Source organism: Takifugu rubripes, chromosome 20 (assembly GCF_901000725.2).
Source record: "Takifugu rubripes chromosome 20, fTakRub1.2, whole genome shotgun sequence".
Lineage (NCBI taxonomy): Eukaryota > Metazoa > Chordata > Actinopteri > Tetraodontiformes > Tetraodontidae > Takifugu > Takifugu rubripes.
In genome coordinates this window covers 2514399-2528543 of record NC_042304.1, presented here as the reverse complement: position 1 = coordinate 2528543, position 14145 = coordinate 2514399, and the positions used below count along the sequence as shown (strand labels likewise).

The 14145-nt window shown below is 46.1% G+C and overlaps 2 protein-coding genes and 1 long non-coding RNA gene across 7 annotated transcripts in view; 1 reads left to right on the top strand and 2 right to left on the bottom strand.

Moving 5' to 3' along the window:
* Nucleotides 1-3985: 3985 nt before the first annotated feature.
* Nucleotides 3986-7233, bottom strand: ddx10 (DEAD (Asp-Glu-Ala-Asp) box polypeptide 10). Its single transcript, XM_011614438.2, has 2 exons — nucleotides 5768-7233; nucleotides 3986-5414 (listed from the first exon to the last, which is right to left on the bottom strand). The coding sequence occupies exons 1-2, from the start codon at nucleotides 7118-7120 to the stop codon at nucleotides 4245-4247; spliced, it is 2523 nt and encodes an 840-aa protein (XP_011612740.2). The 5' UTR covers nucleotides 7121-7233; the 3' UTR covers nucleotides 3986-4244.
* A 442-nt stretch (nucleotides 7234-7675) lies between these two features.
* The window catches only part of szt2 (SZT2 subunit of KICSTOR complex), a 46368-nt gene continuing 39898 nt past the window's right edge, over nucleotides 7676-14145 (top strand). For 3 of the 5 annotated variants that reach the window (XM_029828930.1, XM_029828931.1, XM_029828928.1), the window contains exons 1-9: nucleotides 7677-7958; nucleotides 8422-8547; nucleotides 8905-9078; nucleotides 9548-9718; nucleotides 10177-10299; nucleotides 10458-10620; nucleotides 12823-12929; nucleotides 13050-13260; nucleotides 13465-13635. In XM_029828930.1, coding sequence (XP_029684790.1) covers nucleotides 7935-7958; nucleotides 8422-8547; nucleotides 8905-9078; nucleotides 9548-9718; nucleotides 10177-10299; nucleotides 10458-10620; nucleotides 12823-12929; nucleotides 13050-13260; nucleotides 13465-13635 — 1270 coding nt within the window. In that variant the 5' untranslated portion in view covers nucleotides 7677-7934. Of the gene's footprint in view, nucleotides 7959-8421; nucleotides 8548-8904; nucleotides 9079-9547; nucleotides 9719-10176; nucleotides 10300-10457; nucleotides 10621-12822; nucleotides 12930-13049; nucleotides 13261-13464; nucleotides 13636-14145 lie in introns of all 5 variants that reach the window. The other 2 variants (XM_029828929.1, XM_029828932.1) reach the window with 1 other exon arrangement.
* LOC115247356 (uncharacterized) lies at nucleotides 7897-9513 on the bottom strand. The gene is made up of 3 exons (XR_003886429.1): nucleotides 9426-9513; nucleotides 8945-9106; nucleotides 7897-8098 (listed from the first exon to the last, which is right to left on the bottom strand). It is a non-coding gene; the product is annotated as an uncharacterized lncRNA (long non-coding RNA).

Here is a 14145-nt window from a genome sequence, read left to right as displayed (position 1 = left end):
TGTAGGGCAGCAGCCAGTCTGTCTGTCTTTAGCTATCCCAAACAGAGAATGCTAACCTTGGATACAACAGAATTCGCTAACTTGTCCTTTTAGCACTGCTTTGGCTATGAAGAATTTAAAACAAGATTTGGTCACCGATAGATTTGAAGCTTCTCCAGGACAGTAGATGAGAGTAAAGGTCAGTCAAGGACAATTTACCGTGAGCCTCTAAACTGGTGTCAGAATTGTTGTTAAAGAGGAGTCATTTTTGCTTCACAGTTAGTTTGGGCCAAAATGAGCACACAGAATCAGGGACACATGTTACTCTCCACAGCCAAATAGTGTTCCTTTACTTCATCCACTGCAGCACCCACCACCTCTGGATACCTTAGCTAGTCCAGCATGTCCATGGGGTACTCCAGGGAGTAGCTTCCTCCAGACGAGAGCTCAGCTTTTACAATACCTGGAGTTTGGACCATTTTGACACAGCCAGCAGTGTGCTAGGTTACCTTCCTGTGAGTGATCCTACATCAGTTCATGTTTACAGACTTTGAGGGTGTAGTTGTTCAGATTGTCCTTCGTTCAGTGACGTTAGCGACTGATATTTCCCATTGAGTAACCCTACTTTATCTGTCAGGGTTGGCCTGTAACTGTGGAGCTGTAAATGACCACAGATCCAGTGCCAGAAATTGGATGTGAAATAATCAATGGGATTACTAGTTTCCCAGATAAAGTTGGTGTACCGTTCACATCTTTAGGATCGTAAGCGCTTCACATCCAGCTATCAGAGGGTCTGATGATGGCTACAGGAGCCATCAGTGATTTTGACATGGCGTCTACATGAGATCAGATCTGGGTGATGTACCACTGTCAATGACCTCTTCACAGTTGTGACCTTTCTCCAAATCAAGAAGGAAGAGAAAGGTGGCTGTATTCAAAGCTGGAGACCTTTCAAGACTGGAGAAAATTAGCGCCTCATATCGTGACCTTTGAGCAGCCAACATGTCCAACATGTTGCCAACATGCAATCATGAGCCAGTACAATAGCAACTGATTTCTCAATCATAGCAGAAACAGCTGCTACAGATCTCAAACAACTAGGCAGGCCAAGAACTTCAGGGGAGAGCTTTGATGAGAAGTACGCTAGTGCACAATGCTGTGACCCATGTTTCTGCACCAACAGGCCAGAAGCAAAACCTTCTCTCTCTCACTCACATACAGATGGGAAGGCAGGTTGTAGTCCGGCTGGTTTTAGTCCGACTGGTTTTAGTCCTGCAGGTTGTAGTCCAGCTGGTTTTAGTCCGGCTGGTTGTAGTCCGGCAGGTTGTAGTCCGGCTGGTTGTAGTCCGGCTGGTTTTAGTCCGGCCGGTTGTAGTCCGGTTGGTTGTAGTCCGGCTGGTTATAGTCCGGCCGGTTGTAGTCCGGCTGGTTGTAGTCTGGCCGGTTGTAGTCCGGCCGGTTGTAGTCCGGCTGGTTGTAGTCCAGCATGTTGTAGTCTGGCAGGTTGTAGTCCGGCCGTTGTAGTCCGGCCGGTTGTAGTCCGGCTGGTTGTAGTCTGGCCGGTTGTAGTCCGGCTGGTTGTAGTCCGGCTGGTTGTAGTCCGGTTGGTTTTAGTCCGGCTGGTTGTAGTCCGGCCAGTTGTAGTCCGGCAGGTTGTAGTCTGGCAGGCCAAAAGCTGGTGCTGAGATTAAAGCAGTCGCTAAATCCACAGAGGTCTTGTGCATTTCATCTGTCCATCACACTGTGGGAGGAGCCTCCTGCAGCACAGCTGCTCTCAAAACAGAATCCATCCAACAGTCACAGATCCATTGACGACAAAAAGTAGGCCTGCCTTAAAAGAAAGCATACCTTTCTCAGCCCTGGGGTGGTGACGTGTCCCACAACAGCTGGAGTCTCTCAGAGGATAAAAACTGTTGACTCTCATAAAACAAGACCCAAATATGTGATCTCTGGGCCGCAATACTGCAGGTTCACCACAAAAACCTGAACATCCACAATGACCAACGACACAGAGTCCACATGACGCCCCTCCTTAGAGGGGGAAGCAACCAGCAAATTGTCAGCATTTTCAAGGAGAGCACTCGCACCTGTGAATCTTCCACATTCCGTTGCACCACAGCCTCATGCATGAAGAATGAAAGTGCAGCAACACAGCAACGCTCTAGCAGAGGCCTCATAGCAGACAGCAGAGATGCACAAGCTGGTGACATCGTAGCCATACCTTCAATACTTACATGATAAAGGTTTCAGCTGGATTAGAACCTGGAAATGTCCAGCAAAACCAGAAATAGTTAGTAGGTGACAACTTCCCAACAGCCCGTAAGGCGTTTCTGTCAGGGATGGTGAGAAACAAAGCAGGAGGAGAACAATGACCACAGATGGAGGTTGAAGCTCTGACTCTGCCACTCAAACTTGAGTTTGCTGTCATAGCAGCTTCACTCCAGAGGCGCCAGAGTAGTGAACAGGTGTGAGGTGGGTGTGCACGCAGCACAGGTGCTGGAGGCGGGAGCGCTGCAAGCTCACTGACCTGAAAGCTCACTGACCCCGATTGTTTTGAGAGGCGGGGGGGGGGGGTCCTGATTTGAGTCTTTCCTTTTGTTGAAGTCTGATGCACTTTATTGATCCCATCATTGGACCTACAAAATTGCGCCATTTGTATCACTCCAGTTAGCGACCCGATCCTGATTAGCAATCTGTGAATTAACATTTGACAGGAACATACTCGCTGCTAATTTATCATCTCGTCCTTCCAGCAGCCTGAGAACTGCTAAATTGGAGGTCGGTGGGTGGCTGTGAGCATGTGCAGCACCAGCCAGTTTGTCTTTAGTTAGCATCCTCTGCTTGGATGCTAACTCAAGACTTTTAAACTTTTCTATATAAAGGAAATCAGAACTGGTCACAGAGACCTGAAGCCAACTTCAGAACACAAGAGGACGGGTGAGGACCTCAGTCAATCTATGGGACAATTGAGGGTGACTTTTCCCAATTGGTGAGAGAAACTATTAAGTTGTTATAAAGGAAAGATAGAAGTGAACACTATTATAGTAATAACTGTCGGGGTCAGATTTTTAAAGTGGCGAGGAACACCGGCAGAAGGGGCCCCCAGGGACACTAGAATCACCCCTGTGAATAATAGAGGCCCAGAAGAACCCCTTACCCTGCTGCAGACATGCCCCCAGTTCTCCCTCCCCTGTTGGTTATACCACACAAGGACCAAACACCCATGACTGGTTAACACTAGGACTAAGACGGTTGTGTTCCTGTCCTGGATCCATCTGTGTCCAGATTCGTCTTCCATTCATGTTTCCATGGATGTGCTTGGATGCAGCAGCCTGAGAACAGCAGCTGCTTCAGCAGGAACCTTTGCTCTCTGACCCTCCTTGTGCAGGGCATCAGCGATGGTGTTCTGGTGGAGTCGTCTCCTCCCTGATGGTGTAGCCTACTGAACCAGACTGGGACATTAAAAAGGTCCAGGGAACCTCTGCAAGTGTCCTGAGTTAGTTAACTACTGAGAGTGTAACACAAGCAGTTTATAATATTAAAATTACACAACATTTTTATTTTATAAGACTGAGTTTTGGGATTTCAATGGTGCTGCAGTCTTACTAGCAGGGGCCCTGCTGCTTTAGCGTTGGTCGTCATGGAGTTTATTATTTGGCCACTAAGGGGCGCCATTGTATGCATCAGAGGTAGACTCCCATAACACGGCTGTAACAAATATTACAGATCCATAACCACAAGGTCATTATATATATATTTATTTACTCTTGTGATTTCCACAAAACACATACCACACAGACGGACCCCATCAATAAAAGACAGTCGCACCATAACTGTCCTCGTGTCCTGGCACGTCTCCTACTACAGCAGCATTAATGGAGAACAGAGCTGTGACTAAACATACGGAGCCGTCAAACCTGGTAAAGGTGCCATTTTATCCCACAACAGTTACCTGGCACTGAAATATCTGACTTTCCAGTGGAATCATCAAGTTGTCGGGTTTTTGTTTGCAGATTGAAATTTTATGACACAAAGTACCAGCGTCTTTACCATAACTGTGAGCACATTATTGCAGGAACCATCCCGATGAGACGGAAGCCTGTTGGAAGCTTCTCATCAGGTTTGCTGCTTCATCAGAAGAAAGAAAGAAGTGAAGCAGTTGAAAGAAGTTCATTTTAATAATTAATCACTGGCGCAGTTGAAAACCAGCACAGATGTAATCCGTAACCATGGAAACCTGACCAACATCAGCATCACGTTTTTCTCTACCTGCTTCCTCTCAGCAGGTGCAGGACTAACTCCTCATCTTCAGCCAAGGACAGACCAGTGTCCAAGGCCGCGTGCTGTTCCTCTTCTTCACCCTTCTGCAGCCTCCTTTTCTTCGTCTTAAACGTGGCCACGTTCTGCTCCTCTTCTTCATCACTGCTGCCGCTGCTTCGCTGTCTTTTAGTGAACCCTTCCTCCTCCACCTCTTCCTCCTCTGAGTGGAGTTTGTCAGGATCTGGCAGAGTGCTTGGATCGAACTCCTCCTCGCTCTCACGGGCCAGGTATGCCATGACCTCATCCTCCTCGTCCTCACCAGAGTCCTGCCTCTTCTTCTTGGCTTCCCTGCTGGCAGCCTTTGCCTTCATCTTCCGCTCCCTGTGTTTGGCTTTCACCTTGCGGCTGTACTCCAGCTTGTCAAACTCCTGGTCCTCACGCTTCAGCCGCTCTCTGGCCTTCTCCACGTTGATACCAGAAATCTCATCCTCTTCGTCATCTTCTGTCACTGCCCGCTGGACTGGTGGCCACAGCTGCACCGCCTTATCGTCCTCATTGAAAATAACTTTTTTATTGACTTGGAAGTTTTTCTTGAGAACTTTTTTGGCTTCTTTGTATTTGGTCTCTTTGCTGGGCTTCTTTTTGGAGCTCTCTCCGCCCGCTTCCTCCAGACTCTCCTGGGTTCCTGCCAGGTTGAAGACATCTTTTCTTTTGACGGTGAACAGGTCTGCATCTCCGAGATCATCTTCATAATCTGCACCCTGCAGTTGTCCTTTAGAGCGAGTCACTTGTTCTTCATCACCACCTGCCTCATCATCACTTACACTCTCAGAGTCTGAGCTTTCATTCTCAGGTCCTTTCAGCTGGACCTTAAAACTCTTCAGCTCTTCCTCTTCGTCAGACTCCTCCTCCTCCACTGTTTGCTCCGTTCTCTCTGCTTTCTGAAGCAGAGCTTTGTTTAAGAAGCGCACCCTGGGGGCCACAGCAAGGCCCAAGGAGTGTGCGTACTCTTCAATCTGAAGCTGACAGACATCGAACACCTCTTTGTTCTTCATCAGGTAAATGGAGCGCAGGTAGGATATAAAACACCTCTGGGCTCGCTCCTTCTGCTCCTTCTCCTGGGCAAGAAACCCCTCCAGTTTCTGCTGGACGTTCTGTAGCTTCTCTGTATTCACCTGCAAGACACACAGAACAAGAATCCAGTCAGGGAGGCGTCAGTGGCCCTGACCATATCTGAGGAGCTGAGCATCAGAATAACCGGTTAAAACTGCCTCAAAGGCTTGTTGGGGTTTGTTTGTGATGCACACAAATTAATCTTGGTTTAGTTATGCTCAAGCTTCCGTTTTTTAACCTATCCAGCAACAAAACATTTGTTGTCAGCATTCAGTTTTCATGAAAAACAGTGAATTCTCTAGGATGTTTTTCAATTACAGAAAAAGATTTGTCCTTTATATCATCGAGGAAACCATCTTCGTTCTTATGATCTTCTGCCTGCCTGCCTGCCTGCTGGGATTGTGCGAAGCATCACCTGGATCTTCTGGATGGGGACCTTCTTGTCCAGCAGCTGTCTGAGCATCCCCTTCTCTTCTGAGGGCAGCAGCAGCAGCAGGGCCTCCCCGCCCTCCTTGTACCTGGCTGTGCGGCCGACCCGGTGGATGTAAGTGTCTGCATCCTCCGGACAGTCGAACTGCAGCACCCAGTTGACGGCGGGAAAGTCGAGGCCCCTGGCGGCGATGTCGGTGGCGAGGAGCACGGCGGTGTTTTTCCTGAGGAAGTCGTTGTAGACCTCCACTCTCTTCATCTGCTGCTGTTTTCCATGCAAAGCCAGGACGGGGGTGCCGGGTCTGAGGCGGCAGAGGACCCGGAAAAGGTACTGAACCTCCTTGCAGCAGGCAAAAAAGACAATGATCTTTTTCTTGAGGTGATTTCTAATGAAGGAGTAGAGCATGTTGACCTTCTGATGAAGCTCACACACCACATAACTCTGCTCCAGAGTGGCAGGTGTGCTGAACTTGGCCTTCTCGTGGGCCCACACGTACTCCGGCTCTTTGAGACTGAGCCGGGCCAAGTCTTTCACAGATTTGGTCTGTGTGGCAGAGAACAGCAGCGTCTGCCGAGTCTTAGGAAGGTTCTCCACGATAGCATTGAGCGTTTCTGCGAAGCCCATGTCCAGGATGCGGTCGGCCTCATCCAGGACCAACATGTGGAGGTTTGCGGCGTGGAAGGAGGCTGTCTGGTCCATGTGCTGAAGCAGCCGTCCGGGGGTGCAGATGATGATGTTGGTGTGTTGGATCTGTTCTGACTCGACCTTGAGGTCCTTACCTCCGATCACTAGCCCCGCAGAGAATTCGTGGTTCTTGCCAACCTTGCGGAGAACCTCAAAGGTCTGATAGGCCAGTTCTCTGGTGGGAGAAATGATGAGAGCTCCGAGGCCATCCACAGAGGTCCACTGCTGACGGTAGAGACATTCCAGGACAGGTATTAAAAACGCCAAAGTCTTCCCAGATCCCGTTTTAGCGGCGCCCAGAACGTCTTTCCCGAGCAAAGCAAAGCCGAGAGTCTGTCTCTGGATCTCGGTGGGCTGCCTGTACTGAGCCCCCTGAAGACCTAACAGGGTTTTCTTTGAAATAGGGAAATCGGAGAACTTGAGCGCCTCCTTTGAGTTTATATCGCCGTATCTACTGACAAGTCTGGCGATATACTCGCGTTCGACCTGCCACTCGGGCTTCTTCTTATGCTGCGCTCGTTCTCGCTTCACTTGTACTTTCTTCCTGTTGTATTTCTTCTTCCATTTCTCGAAGTTTCTCACGTAATTGCCACCGTCACTATTGTTCATCACCTCAGGTTTCTTTCTGAGGGACACCGGATTCCCTTTCTCCATAACTGAAGACTTAAAGTTAAAAAAAAAGAAGTTTAAAATCCACTAGCTTCTGCGGACAGCATGTACGACATGCGATGACTCGTTGACGCATCGATATGACGTCAAAAGCGAGCGACAGGGATCAGGCAACAATCGCTCACATTTCCATAGCTGCACTTCATCCGCAAACCCCAAGATTTAGTTCAGAGACTGGAAAATATTTTTCTTTTGAATTATATTAGCTTTTTTCTTTAAATTCCAATATTTTGCATTTTATTTTGCCTCTCGTAAAGAAAACTGGACAATTGGTTTGGAAAAAATATTTTGGAATTAAGTGTCTCGAGCCCAAATTTCTGCCAATATTACTACAGCAAAAGGGCTCACAATTTGAAGCAAATGGCATTTAGTAATGTAAAAATAAATAAACGCATATTAAAAGAAATTCGATTCTACAATATTTTCTGAATAACCAACAAAATATTTTCTGGGTTCCACCAACAAAAAAAATCTCTAAAAAGACAACTATTTAAATACATAAACTAAAAACTCACGATCGTTATATGGAAGGATCATTTAATGCTCGTCAGGAACTTACAGGATTACATTGTTGTCAAACGACCTTTTGGAGAACGGGTTTTATTTTGTAGGGTTTAACCGGAAACTGACATTTTTGGTCCTCCTATTGAAGTGGACACTGCCTCCCAACACCTGATCATTAGCAGAGACACATGATGACAAACAAGTATTAGAAGACGCCACTAATTCCTGACAAGACCAAGTGAACTTTAGAAGTGTGAAGGTTGTCTTCGTCTCCAGCTTCTATGCAACAACAGGGATGGCAGAGCGACACGACACCGAGGTAAACCTTGTTATGATCGACAAACACGCCTGCTTCTTCTTTCCATAACTCTCCACATTTTCACTTTTGCTCCCGGTGCCATCGGACAGAAGCCGATAAAAGTCAGTTGAAAGGTGAACGCTAAAGAGTGAAAAGAAGATCTGTGGACAGAACAAACTTGTTAGCTTGGCATTAGCACAGCGGCTAACAACAACAACTAATGTCAACACGAGTGGGAACAACTAGACAGAAGTTTGGAGGTTTTCAGGAGTTCTTGGCCTGTTAAGCGCAGCTTCTGCAATTATTCAAACACAGCTACCTAATTTCCACATGACCAGTTAACTCAGTTATTTAATTCTCCAACTGTGCACAAGCATTCCTGAACTTTTGCCCTTAAATCTCAGATGAAAAACAACGTTCATATGATGCAAAGGTCTGACCCTCGTCCACATGCTCAGCTAATATTCAGACTGTTTTTCCTGAGGTGGAGGAGGCTGACCACATCTACCTGCTCATGAAGGAGGAATATCGAATCTCCAGGAACGTTCGTCTGGCATGGTTCCTGGGGAAACTTAACCAAGTCATCTGGCCAGCCTCAAAGACTGAACTAGTGCGTAAGAGTTACTGTCTCCCTCTCTTAGAGTGGTGATCAAAGGTGTGGACAAGCAGAATTCTGACTGCTTGGAAGGGTTTAAAAATGTGGTGTATTTACCCTACAGTGTCTTTACATTGAGATAAGATTAGGCTGTTTATTCTGCATTTGGTAGATTTTCTCTTGCAGCAGAGAAGGTGCAGAAGCAAAGTAACAAAGTACACATGGTGCAATAAGAACAATAGAATCACAATCTAGACGGACATGCCTGTATGATGCAAACAAACCAAAGCTGCTGCAAATAATTTAATTTGAAAATCCATGATTCACATTGAGATGAAGTCAACGTATTGACACTATTGTCACTATTTCTAGCTGAACTCTAAGAATGAGTTGGACCTTCTGAGCATCTTACCGAAAGGATGGCGTGAAGATTTCCCTCCCACCGTGTATCCCCACATGCTGGTACCATCCACTCGAGCTACCTTCTTGGCCCGGAGGTACCGTTTCATCATTGAGATGGATCTCAGCCCCTCCACTGGCATTGTGGTAAGACAACCTTAATATTATTATAACACTGCAGACAGAGGAAAAGTAAAATAGTACTTTAAGGACATTTTAGAGCTTTAATTGCGTAAAACCTCATTGGACTCTCTGCATATTGTGGCAGCGAGACATTAAATGTCCCTATTGTGGATGTTGCCTCTGGTCATTTTTGTCCTTAACATGGAACACGACAAAACTGTGGCCAGAAGGAACTCCGGGAACATGTCAAGTTTCACTGTGTGTGTATTTTAAACTATTGGAAACTCAGATAGTCATTATAGCATATACGTAGCTCACTATCAGATAGAATATTTCTACTGTTAACGCAGATATCAACTCAATAAACTTACTAATTCAATTATTATTGGGTATTAATATATTTCCTTGTTTGTTTTTGGTTTTGGCATTTTCAGTCGTCCATCTGAAAAGATGTGTGAATGAAACAAGCTGTTTGATGTGTGTGTTTCTGCAGGATGACAGCACAGGAGAGATGATCTTTGATGAGGTCTTTCATGCTTTGTCCAGATGTCTGGCCGGTCTTGCTCAACCATTTCAAGTACCTGGAACTGACCAACTGTTCAGACCAAAGATCTTCGTCACCATCCTGGCATATTCCTCAATTATTGGCCTTGCATCCTATCAGGTGCCGCGCCTTTAATGGGTTGTGTGAAAGAAACCGCAGAGTGTGAAACTTTAGCTATGGATCTGCAGCCGCAGCACGTAACATCACACATTACTACCCTTGGCTGGGGGAGACCCTGTCATGTGTTCTGCTTGAATGTAGATCCACCAAGTAGTGACTGAAGGCCAGTGCTCAGAAGGTCGTTGGTTTCATCCTCATTGTCTTCAGGTTGTTTGGAGGTTTTGAACCATTGTGCTACCGCTCAAAGAGGCCACAGCCTTCAGGGGGGGTATTAGTGGTAAATTGGTGGATGGTGCATGTCAAAATAACATCCATGTGGATGGAAGGATTCAAAGGTCCCCAGCAGAACCTTGAAGAAACTATGTGCACTCTAATAATAGGCCAGACTAATAAAGCATGGGAAGGATGGAGCAGCAGGAGGTGTAGCGGCGCCTCATAGTCCTGATTTCCACCTGCAGGTTCTGGTCCAAGGCTGTCAGCTTGACAAAATTGACCTGGACGACTTCCTCCATCACATCTACCAGCAGCTCAGAACTTTAGAAAACAACATCGCACAAGTTTTGCATCAACATCATAAACAGGTCTGCTTTTGAGTCTGCATGTATCTCGTGCATTTCTAATGTGTTTATATTCATAGGTAATGTATTTCTTATGCATTAATAAGTGTTTTATCAAATTCTGGTGTTGTTGCAGCCTAGAACCTTTATTTATGTAGATGTATTTCCCTCCTGTGTTTCAGTCTGTGGAGCTGCTCCAGAACTCAGGCCCTCTAAGCAATACAGTGGCTGAGCAGCTTCACAGGAAACACGCCGTTTCCATGGTGTCAGCTGATATGGGTCTCGTCAGCATGGTACGTCAGGGCATCCTTGCTCTTCAGCTGCTGCCTCCAAATTCCAGTTCAGGTCAGTTTAATAGGTGATATAACGTGCTTGTGTCTGGCGCTCCAACAGTTTTTATTGTTGCTGGTACAGCTGGAGAACGTTTTCTCGACAGTAATATTACCAACAAACTCTCAAACCCTAATAGACAACTTGGAAGTTGTGATGGAAAAACTGAAACTTTAAGTTTTGTCATCATATTTATGGAGGTGCAATGGTTTAGCCCACCCACCCTCAAGATATCTGCTAATGTGAGGCAAAAACATGACACATTACCTTTAATCTTACATAAATGTTTTTTTGTTGTTTTTCTCTCGTACATTTTTATAATACAGTAAAGCATAGTTAGTACCCAGTAACGTTAGTTGGCGTCACCATAACAATTGTTTTGCACTGCAGCCACCTTATTTACCCCTCATGGGGTTACTTAACTCTGTCAGTCTTGTTCTGAACTTTGATTTCATTACATTCATGTCAGAAAAGGCTGATTCACAGAGGTTTGTAGACCCTAACAGTACAAACATTTTCAGAGCTGCTTTGTGAAGATCCTGAGGGTTATCTGGATCTACTGAGCTCCAGAAGCTTTGAAAATGCTCTTGAGATTTAATCCTCCCAAGGGAGGCTGGGGACATTGAGTCACAGTGGACCCTGTTCTCTGCCTCCTTTGGTAACACGGCAGCTTTTAACTGGACACAAGGTCTGTGGGGCCAGTCATGGCGGCAGGCCCCGAACCCTGTGGTGGCCCCTGGAAGTAAAGGATGCTGTCAAGCTGAAGGAGTATTTCGAGGAGCTCCTCAACCCATCATCACGCCTTCCACTGAGGAAGCAGGGGATGGGGTCTCTGAGGTGGACTCTGCCATCACTCGAGCTGAAGTCACACAGGTAGTGACCAAGCTTCTCAGTGGAAAGGTGTCAGGTGTGGAGGACATTCACCCTGAGCACCTCAAGTCTCTGGATGTTGTAGGGCTCTCCTGGATGACACACCTCTGCAACGTATGTGGGAGTCGGAGACAGTGCCACTGGGGTGGCAGACCGGGATGGTGGTACCTCTTTTTAAAAGGGGGACCGGAGGGTGTGTTCCAACTATAGGGGGATCACATTTCTCAGCCTCCCTGGGAAGGTCTACTCCAGGGTACTGGAGAGGAGAATTCGGCCGATAGTCGAACCTCAGATTCAGGAGGAACAATGTGATTTTCGTCCCGGCCGTGGAAGACTGGACCAGCTCTATACCCTCCGCAGGGCGCCTGAGGTTTCAGGGGAGTTTGCCTAACCAGTCCACATTTGTTTTTATTTATCTGGAAAAGGCACCATGTGTCTCGGGGTAGTCTGTGGGGAATGCTTCTAGAGTACGGTGTCTGAGGACCTCTGTTAAGGGCCGTCCGCTCTCTGTACAACCGGAGCAGGGGCTTGGTTCACATTGCTGGCAGTCAGTCAGACCTGTTTCCAGTGCATGTTGGACTCCAGCAGGGCTGACCTATGTCACCGGTTCTGTTCATAATCTTTATGGACAGAAGTTCTCGGCGTAGCCAGGGGCTGGAGGGAGTCTGGTTTGGGAACCACAGGATTTCATCCTTGCTTTTTGCAGGTGATGTTGTTCTGTTGGCTTTATCAAACCGGGACCTCCAGCATGTACTGGGGTGGGTTGCTGTCCAGGTCAAAGCAGCTGGGATGAAAATTAGCAAGTCCAAATTCGAGGCCATTGTTCTTGCCAAGAAAAGGGTGGTTTGTCCTCTCCAGGTTGGTGGAGAAGTCCTACCTCAGATGGAGGAGTTCAAGTATCTCAGGGTCTTGTTCATGAGTGAGGGAAAGATGAGACTGACGGGCGGATCAGTGCAGAGATTATGTCATCTCTGCCTAGACTGCTGCCCCTGCCGTGGCTGCTGATTGTTGGGTATTAATAAAGCTAACCTTTAACCCATGACGCAAACAGGCTGGTGAAGGTCTGACACTGTGGTTATCTGAGGGCCCGGATCTCCTGGAGTTCTTCTTTTCCTGGATGCTACTTTCCCCTCTACTATAAAATTGCACAAAGAAAATTGATACACAAATTATTAATTTTGAATTATTATTAAAATGGTATAAACAGTGTTTATTTTGACACTTGGGAAAGTCATTTCATCCTCCGCTTGCTTCAGTTTTCACATTTACAGAAGTTCTGACCACAGGGGCCCAAACTGATGCAGATCACAGTGTAACTTTGTCACAACCATCTTATCTGGCTTTCAGGTATCATCATAATCACAGATGGTGTGACCAGTGTTCCTGATGTGGCCATGTGTGAAACTTTGCTCAACCAGCTCCGGAGTGGAACCATTGCTTGTTCCTTTGTGCAGGTAACTAAATATTTGCAAAATTGTCAGCTTGCCATTGTTACTTATGGACAAAGTAATCAGTCATTGTGAAAATGAATCGTTATTAGAGACGAGTCTCTTCATCAAATCGTGTCTTTCCAGGTTGGCGGCGTGTACTCGTACGACTGCAGCTTTGGCTACATTCCTAATGTAGAGCTGATGAAGTTCATCTCTTTAGCTACCTTTGGTTCCTACCTGCCCAGCTGTCCTGAAGTTGACCTCAACAGCCCAGAAATGAACATCTACCACAGAGCTTTGCTCACCTATTCCTTCCTCAAAACCCCTGAGTCCATGAACTCTGAATACTTCTGTGGTACGTCTGTTTATCATTACTGCTATATTACTCAATCAAAAAGTGTTGGTTTTGCTAAAGAGTTAAATAAGTCTTATCTGTTATTAAAATGAGATTTATTGACATTTTTAATGAGAAGTTTAAATTAGATATGAGCTTACTGTTGTGTTGATGGGAATAATGGCAATATAATCATTCTGCGTTAACTCCTTGACTTATTTTTAGTTTCTCAACATAAGCTATTTAATGAGCACCTGGTCTCAGCCAGTGGGAACCCGGCGCTGGTCATGAGGAGGAAGAAACACACTGAGAAGGAGGTCCATGCTGATTTAATCAGTGTGGTGTCTGTGCGCCTGAGAGAAGGCTACACCATTAGAGACATCAGCCTAACTAAAGGTGAGACGTTCTCATTCCTGTCCCAGAGCTTTCTGACCAGAACATCTGGAAACATCAGTTGCATTTTCCATCAGAAATTTAGCAATTTGTAGGTACAGCAATTCCAAATGAATCTGTAAAATCACGAGTGTTTCTCTTTGGCAACTGATTAATAGGAAATTAAGTTAAATATCTCAGTTACCCTGCGGTGGTTGGCTGCCTTGACTGTCTTATGACAAGTAGCCCTATTACAAGTTTAAGAATTCAAACCAGTTTTTAAAGGTAGTCCCTAGATAGTTCTTATCATGCTGATGAGGATGATATGTAGTCCCTAAATACCCTGTACATTCAAGTGTAGTGGATTGACGTTAAAATGTGTTTAGCAGATCTTAAGCTTATGAGTTTTTGGGTGGCAACACTGTCTCTAGATGATTTAAGATGGTAGTGCTTGTATCCCAGCTTCTTTGGCTTGTGTTGAAGGTGGAGGTATTGATTAGGTTAGTAGCCTGTTATTACAGGTCTCTCCTTGTA

Excerpts from the sequence above, each read along its gene's own strand:
- ddx10 (XM_011614438.2), bottom strand. The coding sequence starts at position 7,120 with ATGGAGAAAGGGAATCCGGTGTCCCTCAGAAAGAAACCTGAGGTGATG. Across the intron at positions 5,415-5,767 it reads TCCCCATCCAGAAGATCCAG|GTGAATACAGAGAAGCTACA; the intron begins GTGATGCTTCGC and ends TGTGTCTTGCAG.